Source organism: Centrocercus urophasianus, unplaced genomic scaffold (assembly GCF_019232065.1).
Source record: "Centrocercus urophasianus isolate 14NV4802_14NV808 unplaced genomic scaffold, USGS_Curo_1.0 seq_23, whole genome shotgun sequence".
Classification (NCBI taxonomy): Eukaryota; Metazoa; Chordata; class Aves; order Galliformes; family Phasianidae; genus Centrocercus; species Centrocercus urophasianus.
Genome location: NW_024884789.1, coordinates 14,824,578 through 14,851,978, shown reverse-complemented (window position 1 = coordinate 14,851,978; position 27,401 = coordinate 14,824,578). Strand labels below are relative to the sequence as shown.

Sequence of the window (27,401 nt, the reverse complement as noted above, 5' to 3'; positions counted from 1 at the left end):
GGCTGCTGTTCTCCCATTGAATTAATTTCCTTTCCCTGTTTGGCAGATAACAGGTCTTTCCTATTTGTGCAGTTTGACTGTTGCCTTCTTTTCAGCTAACTGGTTTTGCAGAGTGTTTTTCACAAAGAAGAGAGGAATGTGTAGTATTTCCAGGGGCAGGAGCGCCAGCCTTTGGTGTTAGGAGATGGTTGGTTGTCTGCCAGAAACGCTGATGTCTTTTCTGCAATTCATACTGCTTAGATTCCCCAGCTGGTACAAGTGCCTCTGATGTTGGTTGATCTACACAAGCAGAGACCGATTCAGGTAATTCATTATGATATTAATACAAGGTGCATATATTCATAACTGTAAATGCAGTTATTCTTTTTCCTTATTGTTTGTTTTTTGTTTTTGATCACTGAAGCTTGTGGAAGTTCAGACAGGCTGCTGAATGTGAGAGACTGTTTTAAGCTGAGGTGAGTCTATGATTCCAAGGTTGAATAACTGATGATTTAGCTGGATATTAGAGCCAATGTGTCTGTGCTCTTTCAGAAGCTGTTGGAACTGAGGGAAAATCCTTTTGTGCTTACTGAATGTAACTAGACCAATAAATGTTCACCTGCTATCAGAGCTTCTTCAACCTGTTCATGTGAAGATCTAGTTAACTAGAATTAATGGTACCGTGTGAGCTGTACAGCTTACTTCTGGAAGTATTGAGTTATCAAAAATAGAACAATTTTCTAAGGAAGTGGGAGTAGAAGTGTCATTAGGAGAGGCTGCGGTAGAGGACAGAAAGGCAAATGGACCTTCTGTTCAGAGTGTGAATGTGCTCTTTGAGATTGGATGGATTTGTTAGTATGTGGCTTGGGAGGTTTTATACAAGAATGCAACATATGCTGCACGTTGGCATTATGTTTGTTACATGAAAATATTATTTTTCCAGCTGAGGGTGTTCAGATTGTTTTCCTGCTGCTTTGCTCTCAGAATGTTTGACAAGAAATTGTCAAGACTGTCCCTGAGCAGCCATTAGTAAGCACATGGCTGTCTGGCATCTGCTCAGCTGCTCATCCCTATTTAGAGCCCCTGATGAATATTGCAGCACAGAGTGGCTGTTACTTCCAGTATCTGTGAATCACCTTTCCAAGTCTCCAGTGATTTTTCTAAGAAACCTAAGAGGAGGGGAAATTGTGTGTTTAACTGCTGCCAGCAGACTGGTGGAACCGGGGTGCCCAGGAATTGATTTTTAAAGCTGGTCCCTGGTCTCACCAAAAATAAAACCTCACGGGCAAAGTGAGAGCAGTGCTTGCAGTGAGGTTCTCTGCCAGAATGCTGTGCCACAACAAGCCTTTTCCAACGGCTGTCCCCATGCCTTATTTTCTTTTACTCGGGAGAACTGTTACCATGATTTTCACATTCTGCAGTGACTGGTCCATGCAAGCCCAGTCTAACGCCTCTTCCCTTCTGAGTGTTCTTGCTCCATCCCCGTGTTACTGCTTTCTTTGTCCCATAGCCTGTGTTCTGCCTCTGGTGTTTCCCTGCTTTTACCACTGCTGTTTTTATGGCCAAGACTAACGCTTTCTAGAAATGTGTTTTTTCTTTTTAACTATATCTTGTTTTTTCTGACTGGTGTCACATCTGCGCCTTGACAATTTGTTTTTCCCTCGTTAGAGTAGTGTGAGTCTGGGTTTCTTTTTCCCGTTTCTTTCCTTTTTTTGCCACCCTTCTACACGTGGTTTACACTGTTAGGGTTAACCGAGCGTGCACCCTGGAGCGTGGGGGCAGAGGTTGTCTATCTCGGGCTTCTCGTACGCACTGCTTGTGGCACCCAGACTTCCTATACTTCGGACTTCGCACACCGAGCTCTGAGGGCCGCTCCTTCAATAGCGTTGCTCCGAACGGGGCTTGCACGCCTGCACGCCGCAGGGAGCGCGGGCCTGGCCGGACGGGAGCCACCCTAAGGGCTGCGCCTCGCTGGCAGCGCGGTGCATGGCAAAGGGCCGCTGCGGCTGACGTGTCGGACCTCCGAGGGCCGCGGCTCGTCTGCTGCGTGCTAAGGAGCGGCGCCGCCCCACCTGCCGGCCCGACCCACCGCAGCCGGGCCGCTCCGGGGAACCCCACGCGGGGGAGGCGGAGGATCTCCGGAGAATCTCTGAGCCCCGCGTCCCGCCCCGGGGCGCCGCTCCGGGCGGCTCTTTTAGCGCTGCCCCGGTGGCTGCGGCTCCGCCAGGCGCGGAGCGACCGCCCCTCCGCTGCCCTCTCCCACCCCGTCCGTCGCCCCTTCCTGCTCTCTCGGAGGGCGCGGCCGGGTGAGTCAGCGCCGCGGGTGGGGGCTCCGGGGCGGGGAGCTCCCGCCCGACCCTACAAAACCCCTCCCGCGCGGCCACCGGCCCCAGCCGCCTCCGGAGCCGCCGCCAGAGCCGCCTCGCCCACCCCGGCCAGGTGAGCCCCGGGGCTGCCAGCGCGGCACGGAACGGGGCCGGGCAGGAGGGAGGGAGCCGGGGTACGGCGGCTGCCGCGGGGGGAGCGGAGCGGGTGCTGCCCGGCAGCGGAGCGGAGCGGGGCGGTGGTTGGGTGCGGTCGCCCCGCTCCTCTTCCTCCGCCTTCGCTCGCTCGCCCGCCGTTGTCCCGTGGGCGGCTTCGCGCGGGGTCGGCGGGGCTGAGCCGGGAGCTCCGTGCGCCCCGCGCCGCGGCTGGGGGTGCGGCAGCGCCCGGGAAGGGAACCTCCCGTACGTCGTCGGGCTTCCCCAAAAGCCTTCCTGCGAAAGCACGTAACGGTTCGGCAGAAGTAGCGGTGGGGCCGTAAATTCGCTTTCCGCCCCGAAGCTTCGCCTGCCGTTTAAAGGCAGCGGCGTTCGTGCGAGGCTGCGGCGACGGCGGCGGGATGCGCTCGGCCCCGGGCAGCCGCCCTTGCCTGCCCCGGACGCTGCCGGCGCCCCGCAGCCCTTGCACGGGGCGGGGCCGGGCTCCTCGGGCTGCCCCCGGGATCCCCCCGCCCACGACGGCAGCGCCCGGCTCGGGCGTGGCGCTCTGGGCCGCGGCGGAGGTTCTTCTGGGGGCTGCTGCCCGCCTGAGTCAGGCCTGGCGCGATTCCTCCTGCCTGAGCCGGAGGGCAGAGGGACGGAGACTTTTATTTCAGCCGCAGGAAAAGCGAAACGCTCTCAGGGTGGCGTGCTTACTCATAGTGGGCTTAGTTCCTTTTACCTTAGCTGTTCTGATATTGGTGTTCAAATGCTGTGTCTGCATAGCGGTACATTGACCCTGGTGTGCAAATGGAGAGTTAAAGGATCTTTCAGGTCCTCTGTGCCGCTGGGTGATCCCTCTGCGCTCCTTCTGTAGCAGCTCCCTGTGCTAAGCAGCCCCAGTGTGTGTGGTTTGCATTACCATGGAATGGTTTCCACTGGCAGGAAAGCTCTTCCCGTTAAATGTAGAAAATTTAATAACTTGAATTCAGTGAATTAAAGGCCCTTATTTTTGTGCGTGCATGGTATCTTCTTGGGCTGGGACATCTCCTGGGCTGCTAGTAGGGTGAGAGCAGTTCAAGAAGGTGTGCAACGGTGAGGTTGAATGGTTTTCTGGATCTTTTCCTTTAAGGCTGGTTTTTCTCTGAGTGGTGACTGACTTTGGATGTCCTGCTAAACCTTACAGCACGCCCTGCAGGGGGAGGACCTGGCCCATTTGTACCAGCAGTCAGCAGTATGCAGTGAATGGTTTTGAGTCCTTAATTCATTTACACTGAGGCACTGCAGCTCCTCCCTGCTGCATCTCCCCTGTTGCCAGACTTCGCCCTGGTTTGAGACCTGACACAAATGTGCTCTGAGTTCTAGTTTCCATTCTCTCATTCTGGGGATGCCGTTTCTTTGGCTCATGATTTGGGAACACCCTTTGCCCAGCTTCTGTCTTGAAGGGTGGATTAAATTCTGAAAATGGTAGCTCTGCTTATTGAGCAATATTGATTGTGCATACCTGGCATGGCTTTCCTGCATGAATCATGGTGGGTGTTGTGCTTTATCTTTTCTCCCCTAACTTTGTGTACCTGAGCTGTGCCTGGGAATCAAGATACAGAGCTGCTTCTATGTATGCTCTTCTGTCGCCAAACAGCTGAGGGGATGAGGTGCTGTGTGTAGGCCAGCCACAATGTAAGAGCAGCTTTGTAAGTCAGAGGTTGCTGGCAGTGGTGATGGGGCTCAACGCAGGTAATCTCCCTTAGTAGAATAATGTTGTGCTTCAGAATTGATAGTTTGTATTTAGGAGTAAAACCAATTGCAGAAGCTTGCCTTAAGGTATTGAAGTGTTCGCTTAGGAGGGGAGGTGTTGGTCGTTTCCAAGTAAGGAAGAACAAGTTAGTGCACGTATTTTCTGTTTACGTGCTCAAACCCAGCCAGAACTTGTCCAAACGGCATCGGAATCGGTTCTCAAATATGACGGCGTTACAAAGCAGGGTGTGACAAGACGTGCATTTGTTCTGAGTAAAGCTCTGCAGTTTCTTGCAGAAATGCGTGTTTCCTTTTGCCAACATGCTGCTGCGGAGCGGCGGTTGCTATAGCATTGTTGTGTGCTGATGGCACAAACCTCCCAGCTCCAGCCCTACGTGAGGGTGTGATCGTTCTGTTCTTGGAAGCTGTTCAAGTGCTTTGTTCCAGCAAGCCCGATTCAATGTGGTTTCTAATTGACTTAGAAATAGGAGTCTTGAGAAAGCTTTGAGAAAGATTACACTGCAATCACTTTGCTTGTTTTCACTGGTGGTTTCCAGTTCTTTGTAACAAGGAAGGCTGAAGGACCGGAATTGCTCCTCTCTGGTACTGGCTGTAAAGCTGTTAGAGTACAAAGTTCTCATTGTTAGGCACTTCATTTTATTAACATAGACATGAAGGATTTCACAGTGCAGGAATGTGTTGTCCACCTCTAACCAGTGTCACTGTGCCAACAGCAGGTAGCAGCTTCTTGCCCTTTCTGCTGCCTGTCTGAAAAAGGCCGTGCTGGAGTTTTGCTCCAAAGAGGATTTATTTATTTAATTTATTGGGTTATTTATTTTATTGAAGGAACTTGACGTTTACTGTGCTTTGCATTTCTCATTTTCTTCCCTTGGGATCTTACTTTCCCTTGAAATAGATTTGGTGTTTGTTACTCACGTAGGTTATGACAGAAGATAGCAGGTTTTCTTGCTGTATTTTAAGCAAGGAAATGTGCAATTACTGCGTTTATGCTAAAAAAAAAAAACCCAAACAAAAGAAACCCCATCAAAATACGTTACTGCACTTTATTTCTGAAATCCAGAGTTTCTCTGCTTTTTCCTCGTAGAAGACTTAATGAAAAAAAAAGGATTTAAAGGTGTTTAAACAAAGAAAAAGTCTTGCTCTGGAGTCTTTACCAGGTTTCTGTTATTTTGAAAATATTTCCAACCTCTTACTGTGCTCTGAGCTCTTGGGTTCAGATCCTGTTGATGAGTGGAAGGCAGTTTAGCTTGTCTGGGAGGTGTGCCTGGGTGGCAGCACTGCTTGCCTGAGGAAGCCCTGGTGTAAGGAGAGCACGGAGTGATTGAACAGAACATAAAGCCCAAACAGCCCTTGGAAGGGCGAACCTGGGACTGGCTGCAGAGCAGCTGGGAGTGAGCTGGGAGAGCGCCGTACCGACATGGAGTGGGGAGACTGATGTGCATGGAAATGAAGGGAAGAGCGCTCCGTGTGGCCGAGAATGATACCATTCTTATTCCAGGCCCAGTTTTCAGTTAGTTAAACGTCTCTGATCTTGAGATGTCTGTCCTGTCTCCTATCCAGCCAGCTCTCTTCCCTGTTTGATAATGCTGTCTGTACAGATGGCTGAGTTCTTGAAGAGCAAGCTCTGGTTTTGAAAGACCTGGTAACGTTTGCTGTAGTTGCCAACCTGGTTGACTAGCTGGAAATATGATGGGCAATCTCTCTCCTGTCAGTGGAAGAATTTGTGAGCTGAGTTTTGGGTCTACAGTAAGTCACTTACACATTGCCTTTGGCTTCTAATCTTTGGGAAAGAGAGTCCATTTCAGCAAAACAGATCTACAGCACTGGTGAACTGACCAGAAAGCAGAGCTGAAAAAAAGTATGGTGTAGTAAAGCACAGTTATCAAATTGATGTTTATTCTTGCAGTGTGAATAATTTGTTTCAGGGTTATTTTTTTTCCCCTGATTTTCTTTGCATGTCTTAGCAAGATACCATGTGGTTTAGGGAGGTGGACAAGTGATCTTGTTTTATGTTGCAAGGCGTTACTCTAGCTGTCAGAGTCTGTTACCTGTTGTCTAATGATCGTGTTGCCAATGGGTGTTTGCAGACTTGTCCCAGTCAGGACAAAAGCCTCTCACTTGCATTATTAATGGCACTGTGGCTTGGAAACCCTTAAATCAGCAGTTTTGCTTGCAATTAGCAGATTGGATTGTATTGGTTTCAGTGGTGCAGTATTTCAGGGCTGTATAGCCTGGACTGTAACTGTAAGTATGTTTATGTCTGTAAATATGTTTATGTCTGCTTGTTTCTCTCCTCCAGCGTTCTGTCAAGATGTCTACTGTCCATGAAATTTTAAGCAAGCTCAGCCTGGAAGGAGATGTAAGTATTATTATTCAAACCAGAAAAGTTTGCTTGACTTAAATGCCATATATTTTCTTGCTTTACAGGATTTTCTTCCAGCAGTTGTGCTGAGCTGTACAATTTACAGCATTCCACACATTTCTTCTGCTTAATCTTATCTTGACTAAAAACTTAGTTAGCAATGGTCTGCTTTCAGCCATAAAGCTGCTGTAAACCACAGGGAAGTTGTGTGAGGTGACGAGATCTAATGACAACTCACCCAGCTGACCAGCAGCATGAGCAATATTCATGTGCTAGAGGCCGTATGAAGGAGACCAGAGAGCAAACTGGCTGCCTAGTTTGGTCATTCATTTTTTGTTGTTGCAAAGCTTTCAAAATCCTGGTGTTGGTTGGGTATTTTCCACCACATCTACACTTACTGGGTAGTTTCATCGAAATACAGGACAGCCACACTTTGATTTCTTGTATTGCAACATTGATGGGAAGGTTGCCATTGCAGTGTGAAGATATTGTGTCATCACTCTGTGGTTCTGCAGTTGATACTGAAGAGGAAGTGAATCTCATCTATGCATCATTTCATTGGCTGCTTGCAAGCTTACTGTAATTGTGATTTTTATAACCAGCAAATGCAGACCTGAACATGGTACAGGCAAACTTTTTTGCTGTTTTTGCTACTTGTGAAATGAGTTACTTGTGAAATAAGTTGTATTTGATCTCTGAGAAGGTGCTGTTGAAAAGAACTGAGTACTGCACTGTGGGTAAGTAGCAAAGCTGATTTTGTACAGCAAAAGCAGTTAACTTCAGATTTCTTGTCAATTTCCATTTAAATGGGGAGTTTCTTTTAGAATAATATTTTAGCAGTCGAATATTAGCAGTAGATCTGTTTCTTCTGTGGTACAAATCAATAATGGCAGAAGTCAAACTTGAGTACTGCTGGATCAGCATTTTCATCAGATTTTACCATAGAGTCTAAGAGATACCGGGGGGGGGGTTTGTTTTGGAGGGCCTCAGTTAGAAGCCAGAGCTGAGTAGCTAGTCCATATAAATGTTCTGCCCAGTTCCCCTAAGCAATGATGCAGCTTATTAACTAATGTTAAACACAAACATTCAGCCACTATTTTTCTCTTAACAGTTTTTTAACCTTGATGGTATAGGATGGTCACAGCTGAACCCTGTATTGCATGTTAAGGGATTTGTACATTCAGCATCATTGGCCTAGCAACTGATCTGTTTAGGACCAAAAAACTGGTTTTACCATCTGGCTTGGGCTGTCTTCTCTTTCCTATACGGGAAGGAAGGGGTTGAGCTGAAGTTAAGCAGCGTGTGCCATTTCTGCTTCTGTCTGCAGCAGAGACTGGAGAGATTAGGAGGCAAAAATCTCCCAGAGAGTCTCATCATGTGCTCTCTCTTTGCACTGGAAATTGGAAGCCTCTGTTTTTAGTCATGACTTTATAGGCTACTTGCCTGATGATGGAAGGAACTCAATTTTCAAATGTAACTGATGGTTTGTTTGAAGGCAAAGAGCTCTTGAGATGTAAATGTCTTGAAAAGTTCTTGTTTTTTTTTTGTTTGTTTTTAAAGAAGAAATTAAACCTTATAAGCTTCCCTGTTAGTGATACGTGTCCCCTGATGTTCCTTTCTTCCCAATATGGTTCAGTTCCTCAATCTTGGGGCAAGTGAACCAGCTGTAGGACCTCTGAAACACAATAAATGTGTGTGGAGAGAATAATCTTTCTCTGCTCTAATCTTGCCCAAACTGCTGGTGTGCTTACACAACTTTCACTGCCACATCCTGGAAATGTTTGTACTGAACCAAATGCAAAGTCAGTTGGAAAAACTCCCTTGAAATCGTACAGTGGCAGACCACAGTGTCTGGAGTGGCTGTTTTTCATAGGAAGAATAATAATCCTGATAAGACTTTTCCCTATTCCACTGACATACACAAGAGTCAATAAACACCACTTTGGAGAGTCACACATCTTTACGGATGCTGAATTTAGAGATGGTCCATTTGCTGGTGGAGCAGCCAGCAGAAGGTTTCTGCCTTACCTGTGCATATGGACATGGCACTTGCTGGGCCTTTTGACCGCTGCCAGGGGGTCTGAATCTACCTGGTTACATACATGTGGAGGGACACACGGTGGCTCTGACTGGCCTCCAGATGGCTCTCAAATAGCAGATAAGCTGCTATGTGTTTTTTCCATGTGTGATATGGTCTCGCAGTCCAGCCTTTGTCCAAACGACTCAGAACAAGTGGAATAAAGACATCCAACTCTGCTGAGCTCACCGGGTGGCATATATCAGGTTATCCAGCAGTGGTTAAACAGAAGTGCCACGTGGTTGTGTGTACTGATGGGCCTTGGAATCTTTCAGGCACCCAGATTTCTCTGAGACAAGAAGGTGCAGTGGCTGCTGCCGGAGGGATCTGTTCCAGGTGGTGTGACCTCTACAGGACAGCATCAAATGTACAAACAAACAAAAAACCCCACCTCTTAGATTTCTTAGTTAAAACTTGTCCTCTTTTTAATCATTTGGGTGTAAAAAGGTCCTCCAGATGTACTAGGATAACTTAGTACTGTTTATGAACCCTGTTTCTGTTGCTTTTAGGGACTGAAACAAATGTTTCCAGGGATCTTTACCAAAAAGCTTAGTCATTCCTTCACGAGGGAAATAGCTATGGCAATTTCAGATGTTAGTCACCATGTATCTCTGCTGCAGTTTTAAGTGTCTAAATTGGACTCACTGTGTTTCTCAGCTGCTTATAGGAACGTCTGAGGTTTAGGTTAACCTGCCCGTGGAAGGTGATGTCAGCTAATATTGATACTTGCAGCAAAGCAAGTTGATTTCAACTTCTGTTCTACTGATCTCCTGTTAGAAGCTATAATCCTCAGGAAAAGTAATGAGGAACAGCTGATACAATCTGGTAACTTCTAGAGCATTCCAGCTGTTTGCTTGGTACCTAAATGTCCTCATGTTCTCAGCGGTGGTAATTTGAAATGTCATTCAGTTTTGTTAGCCTCATGATGGTTAAACCAAGTCATCTGAGGCATGGACTTTGAGAAGGAGATGGTAAGTAGCTTGTGCTTTATAGAAGTATAGTAATCTCAAAAAGATTTGGTCTTGCGTTTAAAATCTGTGAGACAAAGCATGAAACTTGTTCTGCCTTGTTAATTTTCATCTTCTGTCTCCCCCGTCTTTTTTTTATTCAATCTTTACTTTGTGTAACTGTGGCCTGAAATGTGAAGTAAAAAGCTGGCTTCAAATCTTAAATATTTCAGACTTAATGCAACAGATGTTTAAACTTTTGTTGAATTAGCTTTTGCGTATCAATTTCCTTCTACTCTAGCCTGAAAGCACCAAATCTGGGAAAATAAAGATTAGTGAATAATTTTTGAATGTGTCAGATTGTTGCTGTATGGCATCGGTTTGTACGTATTCTTTTTTAAAATAAGCATGTCTCTGAATGGACTTAGGGACAGTACACCTCTGGAGAGCAGAGAGAGCAGAGTTTGCTAGCAGAATTCTGTCTTCATGGATACCCAACAGTAATTCTTGCATTTAAGAATTTGAGTAAATAACAGTCAGCTGCATATATCAACTGCAGCAAGAGCAGATTGCATTTACATAATTTAACTCTGGGACTTCTTCTTCCTTTACTTTATTTATTTATTTATTTTTCCCTTAGCATTCTCTCCCTCCAAGTGCATATGCCACAGTTAAGGCTTACTCAAACTTTGATGCTGACCGGGATGCTGCAGCCCTGGAAACAGCCATCAAGACCAAAGGTGAGGAACATGGGCTGTGGTTTTGACCCTGTTTTTAAAGTTAGAACACTGGCATGCAAATAAAAAGTACGGTGTCTCGCAACCGCCGTGTTAATATCCTTAATCTGGCCACCTGTTTTAGGAGATTTAGGATTTCTCAGACCTCACATAAGCTTGACAGAGCTAGATTGAACTGCTTAAATCCGTGCTTTAGAATATGTTTTAAAAGTTTGTGCCCAAAAGTTGTTCAGACTGTTGCTAAACTGCCCACTTTTTTACTCTTGATTTATCACTACTTCCAATTCCAATACTTTTTTTTTTGCCTCTGGAAATGAAGTGGCAGCTTCTGTGGCAGTGCTTTGAGACCAAGCTCTGAACAACTGATTTCTAAGGGATTATTGGATTGGACATTTCTCCTTCCTTACAGCTTCCCAAGCAGCTGAACAGGGGGTGGTTTGAAGTACATCTTGTGTTCTTGTAGAGGTCAAAGTCCTAGAAACAGAATCCAGTTTCTGAAATGAGATGGTAGTATTCCAGGAGCAGGGCAATGTGGGAGTTCCCCACTTCACAGAACCAGGTAGGCTGGCATCTCCTTGTCTGTGCCAGCATCCACCATTTGCACTGATTGGTGGGAGACCAGGATGGAGCGGATGGGATGCAGTCCCATGGAAAGCAGGAGCACAGGGAATATCAACTGCAGCTCCCAAGCAGTGGAACCTTGTTGGTGCTCCTAGGGCAGTGACTCTTGATCCTCATCCTGCAGAAAGGATGTGCCAGGCTTTCCAGACTTTCTCCAGGCCAGAGAAGTAACGGCTGGGCCCAGCTGGACCTGCCAAGTCTGTTGCCTACATTTCAGCAGACGGAGAAATTTAAAAGCCAAACAGTTTCTCATCAGGAAGAAATGCCAAGTCAGTGCCAACAAAGCACATGTCTGACTTGCTACAGAATGTGAAATTGCCCCTCCCTAACAAGCGTGAGGCTTCCTCTCGCAGGATTTCTTTTATTTAACTGGAAACATCTCTTGCATACTCATTGAAGTAGGCTGAGTAGTGGCTTTTAATCATTTTACGGTCTGTTTTAAAAAGTCCTCTTATAAGAGAGGAGTAAAACTTATTGTGTTTGACAGAAAATGCTTTGTGAATATGTGGACTTTTGTCAAGATTCAATGTTTTTTAAAGTGAGCAACAATGTCCATTCTTGTTACTCATTGATAGAAATGCACTGATGAAATCCACCCTGAAACTTCCAGAGATTTTAGTGAACAGCAAAGAAAAATGTTTGAGCAGCCCAACTGCTTCACCCCGCCTCAGCAGATGTGAGTCAGCATCCTGTCCATGCAGCATGATTCCCAAGTGTGCAGGGCAAGCACTCATTTTCCATGAAATGCCAGAGCAATGCATTAGCTCATGTTTCCATCCTCAAAGCATTTGAATTAGAAACTTGAATGTAGTCATTTGTGGGTTGCTAATCTATCACAATTGTCATAAGAATTGAAAATGTCATGTGGTAGTTTTGAATGCAAAGTATGGTTTAAATTTAAAACTCATTAAAACGCCTAAGAGATTGCTCTGTGCTGTAGCTCTCTCAAGGGCTGAAAAGCTGTGTGTGTGCATGGCTGTTCCTGGACTGGGAGAGTTTGCTTTCTTTTACAAAAGAAAAACACTTTAAAACACACTAGCTGTAGATTATGGCTGAAATGTACAGTCAGCATGTTTTCAAACCAGAATTTCTAACTGAGAATTATGATGATTTCCAGAGCTTTGTCGTTTCGGGCTGAGCTTCTGTGAGTAAGAGCACAGATGTAGGCCTGCCTCAATAGCAGCTAAGGTCATGGAGTATAGCATTTCATCATGAAAAATGTGGGCAAGAGGGAGAAATAAGTCTGAATATTTTGGACTTGACTCCTTGTTCCATATTCTGTAACTAGTGGCTAAAAGGCTTGTTGTATGCAGGTCACTCTGAAAGTAATGCCTCCTATTTATTTCCATGGAAATTGGAACAAAGGGCACAACAACACTATTTGATATAACAAACTCAACTACAGAACACTCTTTTTCAGCTTTGTCACCACTATTAGTTGTGCATTTTTGCCAGCAATGAGCAAGAGCCCGCATGCTGCACTTGTAAATATCTGTATGGCCACCTGAAGTGTGGCTTGTCTCTCGTGTCTCAGTACCACTGCTGAAACACACCACCCACTGCCTCACTGTGCTCACATCCACTGCTGGGTCTCTGTACACATTCAACAAGTGTCAGTGAATGCCATCAGGTGCTATTTTTTCCCTACACGGAGGATTTCAGTTCCACACCTTTGCTTCATCTGCACTTCCATGTCAGACACCATTCTGTCAGCCTCTGTTGCATGGCAGCAAAATGGCATATTGGTGGGAAGGTTCAGCCCCCACTGCCATACCACCAACACCACCTCTCACGTCATGAGTCAACATAATAAAGTAGGAGGGCTGCTCTGAAAGAAATGCCTCCTATATCTGCTGTGGTTGCTTCTGGTACTAAGGAATATAAGTGTAGATGGGTTCTGGAGGGGATCTGAGACCTGCCAGTTGCTGTTGATCCATTCCTTACCGTCTGGTTTCTATTAAAAATATTCATTTATACAAATGTAAAAGAAGCTATTTGTTGTGTTTGTTGTAGTAAATACAGAGACCCAAGTCAAAACTCTGGGCTTGGTAGGACATCCATGTTAGAACCACCTATTTTCTTCAAAGGCTGGCATGCAATTTGCTGTGTAAAAATAAGGACAAAAAAAACCAGTTCCTTCCAGTATCCAAAAAAAAAAAACCCCAAAAAAACAAAACAAAAAAAAACCCCAAAAAAAGCAACCCACAACAAACATTCCTGTTACATTCTGCGTGAACTTAGTGCACTGTTTTATTTTCTCATTTTTATATTTGGAGTGTTAGTTAAGTGACTTGAGGTGAATTAGAAAACGTAACTGCTTTATTAAGAAGCCTTAACTAAAAACACCCAGATGAAAGGCTTTAATGAGTTTGCATTTGTGTCAGTTTTAAAGCGTCTGTTCTTGAGCAAGTTTCTTTGCAGAGTGTTGACTGAGAACAAGTGAAGCAGGAAACAGAAGCAGTGAAGCAGGTCATGGATGAGACTTTGTTGATGCCTGTGCACGTAAAGATCTTCATTGCATTGAAAATTTGGGCTGCTTTCAAGGCCAGGATGTTACACATACCAACTAATAATACCAGGGCAGTTGAGCTCTGCTCCAGACTGCACGTATGCTGTGTTTTGAGTGTCAGAGAACACGGTAATCCAAAGAGAAGAGATCTGCTTTCATTCTTTATCTTATGTCTTTGTAGGTGTGGATGAAGTTACCATCATCAACATCCTGACAAACCGCAGCAATGAACAGAGGCAGGATATTGCCTTTGCCTATCAGAGGAGAACCAAAAAGGTAGCAAAATACGCAGAAATAACAATTATTTAATATTTTTCTTGTGGGTAGTTAGATTTTCAGGCCTTGTACATCTCACAATTAACTGTGAACAAGTGAGATCATATTATTGGGCTTACTGTTTCACTGGAAGCAAAGATGCATTTACTTTGTCTGAATCTGTTGAAGATTTCCTAGCAGTTGCAGAGGTCACGATGGGTGACAAATGAGCCAGCTAGCCACCAGGCACGTCAGTGAAAAGCCAATCTCAGGGAATGTCTCCATTTGAAGGCAGAAGTGGAGAGGCTTGGAAGTATATTTTTATTTATTTATTCATTTATTTATTTATTTATTGTGTGGCAACTTTGCGTAAGGAAAACATTCTGTTCACATGGGTAGTTTAAATGAGAAAGGATTGCAGTCAGTTGTGCTGAAGTTCCATAGGCATGAAACAAAGCGATACACTGAGCTGAACTTGTCAGAAATACATGCACTCATCTGTTGATGGAAAGAGATCTCTAAAATGTTTGCAGCAGTCTGCATAATAAGTCTTTTTGTCTGGAAGGCAAGAGATGTTCTCTTGACTTTTGAAGTTGAGAGTCTTACTATAATTTAAGTTTTACGCCCACATAGAAGAAGAAATTTGTGTAGAATTGGGTTAAGATGAATGTATCTCTTCCAGGTTTGCCAGACCCCAAACGGTAGTCCACCAATAGCAGCCCAGAATGCACATCCAAATGTAAATCTAGAGTTAACGTTTGGAAATTCACCAGCTTTATGCATGGCTGATACAGGCACATACATGCAGGAGCACGTACAGTTGGACATATGCATGTGTTTGCCTGTCTGCACTCTGACCGCCACTCTCTTGTGAGCACTGGGGGAATTTCCCATGTAGGCTGGACGTTAGTAATGAAGTGTGTCACTCAAAGCTCCGTTAAATGTTTTGCATGACCACAGAAATGCACAATCAAGAAAATATACAGCTTCTTTCATCTAAGTGTTATCTCTTCCTTTACCTTTTTTTCTGCGCTGCAACCCAAGAGCAAACTGAATTTATCAAGTATAACAAGTGCCAAAGGATAAGCAAGTACAGAAAGAATGGAAATGTGCATTAGAAATCACTCGGTGAAATAAGCAATCGCATGATAAGAGAGGAGGAAATGAAACACAAAAAGACATATCTTGAACTAATATGTATGTTTCAGGGCAAGTATCTCATGGATTTCTTTGGCAGTGTGTTGTACTAGGCTGCTCATTTTGCTCAAAATAGCTGCTTGTTTTGTGTATTGTTGAAATAGTTCATTATAATAAAAAGCCACAGATTTACATCTCTTTACATTCCTGTGAGTTGAGCTAGGTTTAATGGGAACTACTGATAATCTTGAGGAACGTTTTGATTTGTGAAGTCCTTCCCTATTACCAACATCAATGGAACTATCACTGACTACTGGGGAGTCTGCATTTGTGTCTCACCAAAACTTTGTGCGCGTGGAACTTTGGATCCAAATTTGGATTAGTATACTAGAATATCTCTTGGACTAAAGCAGATAGATGTCCAGAGCTCACTGTCTCGGTCAGTCAGCATAGTAAGCACACAGAGTGTTAGCATACATTAATGTTCTGGATGGAGTTGGTGGCTTTGGAAGCAAGTTAAATGCCCTGGCTGTTTATCTCACTGGTATAAACGTATCTGCAGTTTAGCTGAGGTCACTTTCTCTTGCAGTTAGCTGCTGTCCCCAACCTCACCAATTGTTCACATGAAAAGCAGCATCTCCTAACTTATGGGACAGTATTAAACTTAGGAATGGTATTGGCCTGTGTGGACCCTGAACTTGATTCCAGGGATTTGAACTTTGGAACTGCACTATAATGAAGCTGGTGCTAGCTTTATTCAAACTACATATGAACTCATAAAAGATGAAATGCCACTGACTTCATTTGCTGCAGATTTGCATGCATTCTATGAAGCAAACATGCCTGTTGCTTCCTACAGAACTGACAGTTCACAGTAGACTCAGGATAACACAATCCTGGTTGTATTCTTGAAGTTCTTGAATTTTTCTGCTTTCAGGGATTTTTGTTGTCCTTCAGCCAGCCGTTTAGGAACTGGACCTTTACAATGGAAAAACTGTGCAGTTTTCCAACTTCTCAGCTAATGTGGGGCTGCAATAATAGGAAAAACACAAATAATATGGTGCTACAGGAAAATATGAACATCTGATGGAGAAGCACTGACTGCAGGGAGTCAGGCTGAGATCCATCGGCGCTTATTAGATCTAATGAAGTGTCAGTGCTCCAAGACTGGAGCTGAGCCGTTCAGAGTCACTTGGATGTCTCTGCATCGTGCTCCCAGCACTCTGCCAGCCGCCGGTGAATTTCTTATTTTCAAAGGATGAGAAAATCTCCATTTGCCAGGCTTCTTTCTTAGACTTTCACAAAACAAAAGCTCTTTGTGTTCCTCTTCCTTGTCAGTTGTGTAAGAAACACTGTGCAGACTTGGAGACTTAAAGTGCTACAGGCTAAATTTTCAGGAGATCAGAAGTGAGCTTTAATTCTTTTCTTCCATCTTGCCTCCTTTATTTTACAGGAACTTTCTGCAGCACTTAAGTCTGCTCTGTCAGGTCATTTAGAGGCAGTGATCTTGGGCTTGCTGAAGACACCATCACAGTATGATGCCTCTGAACTGAAAGCTGCCATGAAGGTAAATGAGCTTTGAAATTCAAATGTTTTTCTGGTGTGACTTTAAATGTTATTCTGGTGTCACTATGTTAAGAATGAATCTGGCCTTTGTATCCAAGGCCACAGTTTTCAAGTATGTCCACTGTTAGTGTTTTGTTTGTTTGTTTGTTTTTGTAGCACAGTTCACATATCCATCTGCACAGCACACAACATCCGAGTGTGAAATAAAATAGATTCTGGAACCGTGTGATTTTTGAAATGGTAATTAAATCCTCTTTTTAGGGAAGAAGTACAGTCAGGAATAATTGATCGGCTGCTATGGCTGGTTGCTGCTCTCAGTACTGCCCTTAAAAATAACATACAGGTTTGTAGTACAAAATGGCCTAAGAAAGAAACTGTTTGCTGCAACTCTTAAATCCTTGGCATTTGTAGACTGAAAAAGCAGTTCCCGCTTACTGGGTCATTTTGCTGATTTGGACAGAACATCCTGTACCAGATCTGCCTCTGCAAAGAATACGAGGAGGAGGAGAATGTGATAATGAGATATCAAAGCAATCTTGGAGAAACTGCACAGCAGTGACTGAACTTGCTGAGTTCAGACCCCTACGATCACAGGCAGGCGTGGAATAAATGGCTAGTTTAGAAACAGCTGCTCTGCTGAAAGAAGACTTGGAGCCGTGCTTATGCCAGTGCTTCTACTTTTCTAAGCACGTGTATGTTTGGGAGTTTGTATTTATAATCAGCCCTTACATTTCAGCTTCTTTATTAGGTTGATTATTGATTGACTGATCAATCAATCAAAACTAAAAACAAGCATTGAAGTACATCTGCTGGCACTTGTGACAAGACAAAGAGCGGATGGACTCATTCGTCCAATCAATGAAAAATGAGTAGAAAAAATAAAATGCCAGTACTGAGATGGTAATCCTGTAATTGGAGGCCAAATCCATTCCTCAGCAATCAGGTGCTGCCCTCTCCTGGTGTCAATATGCACTATCCATAATTAGCTGCAAATCTGATTTTTTTTTTCTTTTTTTTTCTATTTGCAATTATTTTACATTTCATATGTCTAGGATGGCCATGTACTTACACAGTGTATCTGCTGCATTTACAGCCTGTATCCTGAGCTATTACCTTATTGTAGCCATGGGTATTATATTCTCTTGGTTCATCAGATATTCTCATCTCCCAAGCTCTCAGTCTGAGCTTAAGTTTATCTTGATACTGTTCTTAAATTACAGCTATGACATGAAAACCAAAGTTGGGTAAAGACAGGCCATCACTGAAGAGTTAATTATTTTTCTGGAACATATGCTTACAAAATGCTTTGAAAACACATAGAAAATCGTCAGTTTCATTAGCCTTTATTTCTCCCCTAGATATTTATTAGAAGTGCTCTATAGAAAGCTTTCCTGATTCTCTCAGCTGTGATCCATTTCTATAAAATTATTCCGCTTTAGTCCTCTAACTGTATCCAAGAAGGCAGTTTTTCTCACAATTACCTCAGCTTTCCAAACATGAAACATGAGAAAATTTCCCAGGATGTTACCCTGCACATTTCTCTTTCAGTTCTGTGCAAACATTGCGTGTTTTTGCCAGATACCAACCACTTCGTTAAACAGAAGCTTAACAAACTCTTAACAGTAGGCATCAGAGTCTTTTTCTGCCTGCTCTTGATGCTGAAAGACAAAGGCATTGGGATTAGCATGAACACGGTTCACTGGTAGGCAGAACAAAAACAAACTCAGTCCATTCAAAGAACAGGTTCTTTTCAAAAAACTGAAGTATCTGTCTGCCAGATGGCTTTACTGACTAGCAACTCAGATGCACTCAGTGGTCACTGGATAGGGAAGAATCACCAACATATCCAAGCAAATCTTCTATTTTAAGTGATCTTTCAGAGGCTCCTGTCTCACTCCAGTAACAAGATGATAGTGATGCTGTTAGCAAGATACCCATATTTTATTTAAATATGTTTTTATATAAAATAACTGAGTAAGTTTAGAGCACATTGATCAAATCGTTATTCTGGAGTACTGAAATTCCTCTAAGGTTTAACTTAGATGCTGATGCATTTGATGTAGTTTGTTATTTTCTTTTAGTGCTAATACCTATATTGTTTATCAGATGGTAGTATTGCTGCTTAGTTCAAAGTACTCTGACTTCACTAAGTTGATTTTAGTCCTGCAGAAAGGTAAACAGAAATTTTATTACTATAAGATGGACCTTGGTTCCAAAGCAAAAACTGCTTCGAAATGTCATCTCAACCCATCCTGCTTATTTAATATATACATATAGATTTCATTTATGTGTATATATATGTGTATATATTTATATGGGTAGGTTATCATCCCAAATACCTTTTTATTTCTTAATATCTCTAATGGTAATAGTTACATCTGTATTTATGCATTGAGAAGTACACAGTGTGGCCAAGTGAAGAAGGGACTTGGTCTTATGGACCTTTTCCAACCTAAATGATTATGTGCTTGTATTTATTAGCTGGAAATCCAGACATGCTTAAATCTTTGTTGACTTAGAAACAAAGCTGAGACAAATGAACACGTCGTGGTCAGACTTGCATTTGTAGTAGAGGAAGCCTGTGAAGGCAGGTGGGGCAGAAAAGCAGGAAAGAACATATTTGTTGCTGTCCATTTGCATGCTAAGAATGAACGTGGGCTGCAGTTAGTGGACCTCTCTCATTTATGGTGGTGGTGAGGTTGCTGAGTATTATGGGAGACACTTGTAAGAAACATGTTACACAGAGGTACCATCAGTTAGACTGTCAAAACTGTTAGAATAATATTTGGCTGCTAAAAATCTGGTGTTTTTCTGACACTTTAAAAAGCATCTCTACAGCTACCAAAAGTGTCCCTGAATGGTTGTGAAACTGTTGGAGTTGGAGAAAGGAGAAAAGATAATGAAACGTCAGTAAAATATTTTGAGGCTGTTCAAGCATGTCTGTGCATTTCTGGCATCTAACTCACCTGTGCATATGTTCCAGGGCCTGGGGACTGATGAGGACACACTTATCGAAATCATTTGCTCACGGACAAATCAGGAGCTTTATGAAATTAATAGAGTCTATAGGGAAAGTAAGTTTATTTTGAAAGTTTTAATGCAGTTTGTTTGTACGTGAAGTTGCTTGGCTAAGTTCCCTTTAGGGTTGGTTTGACTGAGATTCTTACACATCTGCTCTGTTCCTTTTATGCTGGAGCATAAGAAATGTTGTACTGGCATCTTGGATATTAATGTGTTTATATAGTTTAACCTGTTGCTTGGTAGCAAACAAATTGGAGATGACATACTGCTCACCTGATAAGTTGCATCCGAATATTCTTTCGTAAGCTACAGATGTCCTGTGTGTAGGGACAGAACGAGTGATGACGGACTCATGGGCTGTAGGTTCAGTTATGTAATAAGTAGGTGAAACCAGTGAAGCATGTTTATAAGTTTATTTGGGGACCTGCCATTAAAGACATGAGGTAAAACTTCACCAAAGTATATATTCTCTTTTGTAACTGTTCCAAAGCATTTGATCTGATTTCAGGTATAATTCTTAGTTGATTATAACTGGAATTGAGAGCGATGTAAGATCCACCCTCAAAAATATTCCCCTCTTTTAATATTCATTATATTTTGATATTGACTACTCTGGTCATGTTCATCATAATCAGTAGTGCAGCTGTCAGTGCCTGTTTGTTTCCCTGAGCTTCAGAACTGAGCTCACCAGAGATAGACTGAAATGGAGAAAACTGCTGGCTGTTAATGCGTGATGTTGTCCAGCAGTTCTGCTAAGGTACTGGCTGAGTCAGAAAGGACGAGCAAAATCAATGTGGTCTTAATGATGCATGCTGAATAAAAACGTGTATCAGTAAGGAGAATGTTGCTGCTGCAGTTTAGATTGCTGTTGAACAGGAGACAGAAAGAGATTTTGTAGCAATGTAGCATGTGGTCATTTGAAAAACAAAGATGTTGAGACACGTACTGGAATCTTATGCAGGATTCCTTTGTTTCATAATAGCGGTTTCTGTCTTTTTGCATTAAACTTGCAGTTGCAATTGTCTAGTTGTAAATCCATGAATAGTGAAGGTCTAAATGCAGTGGTTGGCAAACAAGTGGCCACTGGTTCAGCTTAAAGCAATATTCCCTTCTTTTCAATATGCTCAGTTTCAATATTTTATTGTTCCACGTTTGGCAGGCAGGCTTTGATTGCCTGGTATCTCCAGTGACTAGCTGATAGCAACGTTCTTTCTTTTGTATGCAAGCATGTGTTTGTTTTCCTTCCCCTGTATATATGACCTTTATATGGTTGCTGTTTGCTGATGTCATAAAATGCAGTGATTAACTCTTGTGCTTGTAAGCAGGGGTTTGTGGGATGCTCTTAAATGCAAAATAATTTTTGTTTTCTAGTGTACAAAACAGAACTGGAGAAGGACATTATATCAGACACATCTGGTGACTTCCGCAAGCTAATGGTTGCCCTGGCCAAGGTAGATCTCTTCATATCCCTCCACTTCTCCAAATGCCTGCCCATTGGGAGTTCTCTGCTGGTTGCCAGTAAAATAATAGGATTTCTAACTCACCTTAAAATTTTCTTGTATTTTCACTTTACAAAAAATGAAATAAAAACTGAAGGGCAATGTATTTTGACAGCGACACTGTTTACAGCATCTTCACATGGAGATGAAACAGGCTCATGTAGCAAATAGTGACTAATTACTGATTAGTGAAGGAAATATAATAAACTGATTGAAATCTATTAAAGTTCTTCTTAATCTTGTTATTCTCATTTGAAGGGCAAAAGGTGTGAAGATACTTCTGTGATTGATTATGAGCTGATTGACCAAGATGCTAGGGTAAGTCCTAGTAATGGCCATTAAATGTCTTAAGTTGATTAAACCTGGGGGGATATTCAGGGTGCAGATGCTGTGAAAATGAAGAGTTTATGAAAACAGATGTATTTCAGATCTCTCTCGCATAGCAACGTGTGAGTGATATCAAGGTATCTGCTGTTTGCAGTCCTGATACCAGTTTTCATGGGACACTTACCCCTAGGATCTATACAGAGACACTCTGGTATTTCCTGTAGGTCTTTTAGCAAAAGGAAACACGTGCCTTGTGAAGACTGATGGCAATCAAGCAGTTACAAAAGGTTAAGGAAGAGGTATCTTTGAACTTAGTTGCTGGTAATGCTGTTGATTATATCTGTACCTTACTAAGAGCAGTTCTGCTGAGGTAAACAAAGCTAAATTTGGAGCAAAACCAGAGAGGTAAATAGAAAAGTAATTAGTCTTAGTTACAGGGTAGATCCATAGATCCTGTCCTTAGTGATCTGCCCAAATCTGTCCTTTTGGGTGTCTCCCACTGGCACAGCTCCTGTAGTGCTGTTTTTCCAGTAAGGAAATGCTCTGTGTTTGAAATGGCTTTCTGTGTAACTCGTGATTTTCATTCTTTACCCAGGAGCTCTATGATGCTGGTGTCAAGAGAAAGGGAACTGATGTTCCCAAGTGGATCAATATTATGACTGAAAGAAGTGTTCCACATCTGCAGAAAGGTACAATTTGAAAGACAGATTTACATTTTTTCTCCTGTAAGAAAATAATAGTCAAAGCACTAACTATTTTGTTCCACGTGGCTTTCAAGTAAGCGTGAAAAGCAATCAGATCTTATTCACACACAAGTTGTTACAATCTTTTAAGTATTTGTGTACAGATCTCTTTATTTTTACACATGTGCAACCATTGTTTAATGGTGTGCCATGTACAGTGAGAACAAAAATGTCAGAAACCTAGAAAACAGGACTGCATGAGACCTTTTCATTCCATCCTGGTTAAATTAGCTATATCATGTTTTCAAATCTGAACAGGGGAAAACCAATCGAAGATTTTTCATTTCAGGAAGCAAATCACTGTTGCTTTAAAAAATACTCGTGACACAACTATCATGGTATGTTGTGAGATAATGGAGTTGTGAGCTAATGGAGGTGCTCAAGAAAAACAAAAAACTGTACCATCAGCTGGGTATCTTGGGCTGTACTGAAGAGACAGTTCCCAGAAGGACTTGGACAGGCTTTTTTAACCATGTCAGCACATTTCTCTCTCTGCATTTTTTGTGTGGTTACTTTTAACCATTCCTGGTTTGGTTTTGATTTGATCTGCTTTCTTTCTTGTAACAGTGTTTGAAAGGTACAAGAGCTACAGCCCATATGATATGTTGGAGAGCATCAAGAAGGAAGTTAAGGGAGATCTGGAGAATGCCTTCATTAATCTTGGTGAGTTACCATAAAATAAACACTATGTTTAAATAACGTCTTTTCAGTGCTCTTGCACTTGTGATGAAAATAGGCCCGGCTTCCTCTGTATTGCTGGAGGAGAAAGAAACTGGAAGGGCTGGTATTATTGGATCTGTGTATATTTCAGGACGTTACAGGCATTGAGAGGTAACATACTTTGTCCCTCTGCAAAATGTAGATCTTGCTTTCCAAATGAAAAGGAAAATGCACATGTTCTGTGATCTGTTGTTAGTTTCAATTTTGTCCAATACAGAAGTTTAATGCTTGTTTCCCCCACATAAAAAGGTTGGAACTCTAGCTGTGCACATCAATTATTCAACATGGATAGGCTGGAAAGTAAGCAGTATGTGCGTGAGGAAAGACAGGCTGTGGAGGATACTAGAGGCTAAGAAAAAAGCTAATTTTGCTCTGAATTCTCTGAAATAGGGGTAAATGAGGGGGATAAATAAGGTGAAATAAGGTGAGGGTGAATGCTGTTGTGGATGAGACGAGAATACGGAGGAAGTTGCCAGGTTTCACAGGACGTTCTTTAAGAGGAGAATCCATTTCAGACTAAGGGGGAAACAAGCTGTCTAAGGCTAGTGTAGAATCAAGACAGCTCAACCTTGAAAGGGACACTTCTCACCTATTAGCATACAATGAACGTTTCCAGAAAAACAGGTTGTTCATGAAAGTGAAAGATAGAGTTAAGAGTGAATTGTGTGGAGGAAGGTTAGCCTTCTGAAATTATACTAGCAATAGAGGGAAATATTTCTCCAACTGCAAGCATTCGTGCTTCAATCATAAGCGTAGCCAACCAATTTATAAATAACAATTCAGGTAAAAACAATTCCTCTTTGCCCCTGTTGGGGAAACTTTTGGTGAATACCTTATTTTGACAGCTTACAATGCCTTTGAAAAAGATCTTGTGTTCTATTCTCACGTGGGCAGGATGTTTACCCATTTATCATATCTCTCTCTTTAGTTCAGTGCATTCAGAACAAGCAGCTATACTTTGCAGACAGACTCTATGATTCCATGAAGGTAAGAAAGACTGCTCATTCTACTCATTATCTTCTAACCATTGTTTCATCAAATTTTTATTCCTTAGGTGGTTTCGTTCATATGATGTGTAACTGCCATGTGGATACACAGTGATGACTTCGTATTGTTCACAAGCATTCTTTAGTAGCTTAACTCATAGGCTATCTATTAATATGCATCTGGTATATGGAAATACAGGGAAGAGTCATATAATAATTATCTTCATTATATCAGTTTATCAAAACTACCAAAGTTAGATGCATCTTTTGTAGGTAAACACAAGTTGATAGCAGCAAATCTGTTTACTGAAATGGAAAAATAAATAACTAAGTTTGCCTCAAAACATTTTATTGAGAAAAGGTATGAAAGAGAAATACATGATGACAGGCATTAGGCAATAACATGAAGAAGATGAGGACGACCTCCTGGAGAGCCAGAACTGTGGCTTGCAGTCTAAGTAGCTAAATTGGTATCTAGAAGTTAGTTGAACACTGCTAATGAGAGAGGGATGTTCATGATCAAGTTCCTGGATCAAGTTCAAGTTCACTGTACCTTTTACTGATGCTACCCAGTTGTCAGTAATTTTGCTGTATGTCCTCCACATCAGTTACAGCATCCTTTTACGTGTTTTATCTATTAAAAGTTCTAAATGTCACTGTGCTCATAGGGCAAGGGAACCCGTGACAAGGTCCTGATTAGGATTATGGTCTCCCGCTGCGAGGTTGACATGCTGAAAATTAAGAGTGAATTCAAGAGGAAATACGGAAAATCCCTCTATTACTTCATCCAGGTAAATTTTCAGCATTCTGTATATATTAATTGTATGGATCATCCAAGTCCTTTTCTTTGCATTAATTCTCCATTAAAATTCATGTGCGGTGTTTCAGAGGCTGCAGTGAGAACAGTAGGTTGTTACCATGCACAATTGAAAAAATGTTTAGCTTTGTAGTCTACCACCAGTATAATTCCTGGCAGCCATTTGACTGCCATAGGCAAGTTTTACCTTTCGGTTGATGTGTTACAAACAAAAATTCCATTCACCTGTCTCTATCCCCAGCCCAAAAGGAAAGAATCACTCTGGGTTTGCTGAATTAACATAGATCTTCTAAATTGTCACTTCTTTCATTCCAGTGCCTAAGGAGCAGACTTTTGAGAGTGATTTTTTGTGATATTGGGAAATATTAAGTGTTAGGTTTTATTTAATTGGAAATATATTAGAAGAGGCCATGCATCTGTTTAAACCTGGTCTTCTGCCCACCTTTACATCTGCATGGATGTAATTGCATCAAAACCTGAAGCCCAAATCTTTTTCTGAAGTAAGATGACAGTTTGAAATTATGGGTAAATTTTCAAAATAGTGAATGTACTGTAAAATTTTTTGTGGTGATCAGTGAGAAGGAACAGAATCAAGTCCTCCAGCTTTCCTTTATCTTGCTTTTCTTTTTTGCATTAGATCTCCCTAGGGCCTTGCATATATGTTGTAAGAACGATAATCTCAATTCACAAACAAGTAAAACTTGGTCTAGATAGTTTCCTCCAGGCTAGCAAGGCTTCAGTTGTGAAGATCAGTTCATCCCCACAGGTCTAGAATATAGTGTGTATACCCTCATGTTTTGTAGCTGTTTCCTAATACGTGTTTTGCGTTTTTTCCCCTTTATAGCAAGACACAAAAGGTGATTACCAGAGGGCGCTGCTGAACCTGTGTGGTGGAGAGGACTGAAAGCTGTGATGTGGGAAACAGAAACGCAGAGACATGCCTGTTCTGCTCTTCCTTTTACTGTAACCCGTGACAAAATCGAGCCGCCATGCGAACCCTGCCCTGCCTCTATCCCTGCTTCACCATTGACGCAGCTCCCCAGCGCTGCCTGCATGTCTCAGCAGCAGCTCTGCTTGGCTCTGCCAGAGTTCCTAACAGCCTAAAGCCAGAGAAACTAACATTCCCCAGAGATAAAGGTTAAACGTGCTAGTGGAGAATGCCTCTTTGTGTAATGTTTCTAATAAAACATAAATAAAACAGATGTATTTGTCGGACCTTTAATCTGGAAAATTGGTGATCAACTGATGCACACTTGGCTTGTGTCAACCATTGGCTTTTTTCCCTTGTCCGTAATTCATTTTCTTGTCTTTGTACCCCAAAGCCTTTCCTGTTTAATTATACTTTTTTTTTTTTTTTAAGTGAAAAACACCTTTTTGTGGGGGGGGTGTTTTGGGTTTTTTTTTTTTTTTTTCCTTTTACTCAAGTGCAACAGCAAAACTCAAGCCTCACCCATGTGTTGTGTCTGTAAAACAAGGGCTGAAGGCATTGAAATTCCATTTAAATGCTTACAGCGAGCCGTCGGTCACACGACTGAAGGAAAGAACCGTTCCGGAGCCGCCCGGCACTGCAGCAACGGGTGCTGCTCACCCCTCTCAGGATGCAGCTTCCCGCCCTTTTTCTTCCCGCCATGGGACCGCGTTCCCCGCGCGGCAATAGCTGGGACGGCGCCTCGCGCTGGGCGGGAGCGTTCCAGAAAGTTCTGGTCCGCCTCTGGGCGGGAGCGCGGCTGGGCTTTGCGCGGGTTAGGGAGCGTGGCGGTGCGAAGCAGCCGGGAGGCGTTACGGATTGCAGGTAAGCTGAGCGCCCTGTTAGTCCTGCGGTGGAGACCGGTATTGCACGCTGTGATCGCGTCTGCAGCGACTCGCGCCCGACATAACGCACTTTGCTCGTCCTGTGGCAACATTGTTTCTTTCTGCGGTATGACAGACGCGAAGTGCGAAGAGCAAAACTTTCTCTCCGACGGTGAGTGCTGCAGCTGTGCCACTAGGAGCGGGACGGAGTAAATCACGTCCTCCTTCCTCAGCTTTCTGCATTTGGGAGTGCAAAACTAACAGCCAGCGCCCACTGCTCTCGGATGTTTGCTGGTCTGTAGCCCTGTGCCAAAGGCAGATCGCTCCTACAGAGTCGGTGAGACTTTCAGACGAGCCCTTCTGAGAGCAGAAGCGCACAGCTCCTGCTTCAGGTCGGTGTTAGGGGCTGAGAGGTCTTGCTGCAAAGGCGTTGTCCATAGACCACGAGAAATATTTGGTATAAAATGCCATAGCTGATAAAATATTGGTAACTTAAATGCATAATGATAGAATTTTTCAGGAGCAGCTCCAATTTAATGCCTGATGGAGCAGAGTCGTTCGCACCTGTTTACAAAATGTCTCTCTGGCTAGAATTGTGCATCTAAAAACTCGTGCTGAGATAGCAAATCACTCTTTGAATTTAATTAGCTAAGTCATCTCTATAAACTTTGCTTGCTTGAATGTGGCCTTGTAAAAGAGATCAGAGGGTAGGCATTTTTCCAGGCAGTGGAATAGAGCTAGAATTTGATGGCTAGCATGCACTGCCTCACTGCTACATGACATTCAGAATTGCAGGCAGTCTTTCTCTGGGAGCAAAGCAGTGCTAAATAAACCTGTGTGATCTCAAAGGCCAGGACTATTTTAGCCAAACGTGGACTAGAAACCAAATTAGCCTCCTGGGAGATGTGGAAGCTTTCTGTTTCCTTCATGTAACACTGTTGGGTTTTTTTTTGTTGGTTTTTTTTTTTGTTTGTTTTTGGTTTTTGGTTTTGGTTTTTGTTGCTGTTGTTGTTTTTGCTGGTGGCATTGAGTGATTGATTTGTTCTATTGGCTTTCTGCTGTACCAGACAGGGAGAAATCTCCAAGCTCCTGT

At 42.8% G+C, this 27,401-nt stretch overlaps 2 protein-coding genes across 4 annotated transcripts in view; both read left to right on the top strand.

The window, feature by feature from the left end:
- The window catches only part of ICE2 (interactor of little elongation complex ELL subunit 2), a 35,459-nt gene extending 35,003 nt beyond the window's left edge, over positions 1-456 (top strand). For 2 of the 3 annotated variants that reach the window (XR_006169783.1, XR_006169784.1), the window contains 2 exons: positions 241-303; positions 404-456. The gene's annotated coding sequence lies outside the window, so the exon portion shown is untranslated. Of the gene's footprint in view, positions 1-95; positions 304-403 lie in introns of all 3 variants that reach the window. The other variant, XR_006169786.1, reaches the window with a different exon arrangement.
- Positions 457-2,365: 1,909 nt separating this feature from the next.
- On the top strand, positions 2,366-25,719 carry ANXA2 (annexin A2). Its single transcript, XM_042823929.1, has 13 exons — positions 2,366-2,418; positions 6,493-6,552; positions 10,220-10,319; positions 13,628-13,722; positions 16,292-16,405; positions 19,388-19,478; positions 20,797-20,876; positions 21,183-21,242; positions 21,847-21,940; positions 22,562-22,657; positions 23,643-23,701; positions 24,369-24,491; positions 25,362-25,719. The coding sequence occupies exons 2-13, from the start codon at positions 6,505-6,507 to the stop codon at positions 25,419-25,421; spliced, it is 1,020 nt and encodes a 339-aa protein (XP_042679863.1). The 5' UTR covers positions 2,366-2,418; positions 6,493-6,504; the 3' UTR covers positions 25,422-25,719.
- The last annotated feature ends 1,682 nt before the right edge of the window (positions 25,720-27,401 follow it).

Coding starts and splice junctions, on each gene's coding strand:
- ANXA2 (XM_042823929.1), top strand. CDS start 6,505: ATGTCTACTGTCCATGAAATTTTAAGCAAGCTCAGCCTGGAAGGAGAT. Junction 16,406..19,387: donor AACTGAAAGCTGCCATGAAG/GTAAATGAGCTT, acceptor CATATGTTCCAG/GGCCTGGGGACTGATGAGGA. Junction 22,658..23,642: donor GAATGCCTTCATTAATCTTG/GTGAGTTACCAT, acceptor CTCTCTCTTTAG/TTCAGTGCATTCAGAACAAG.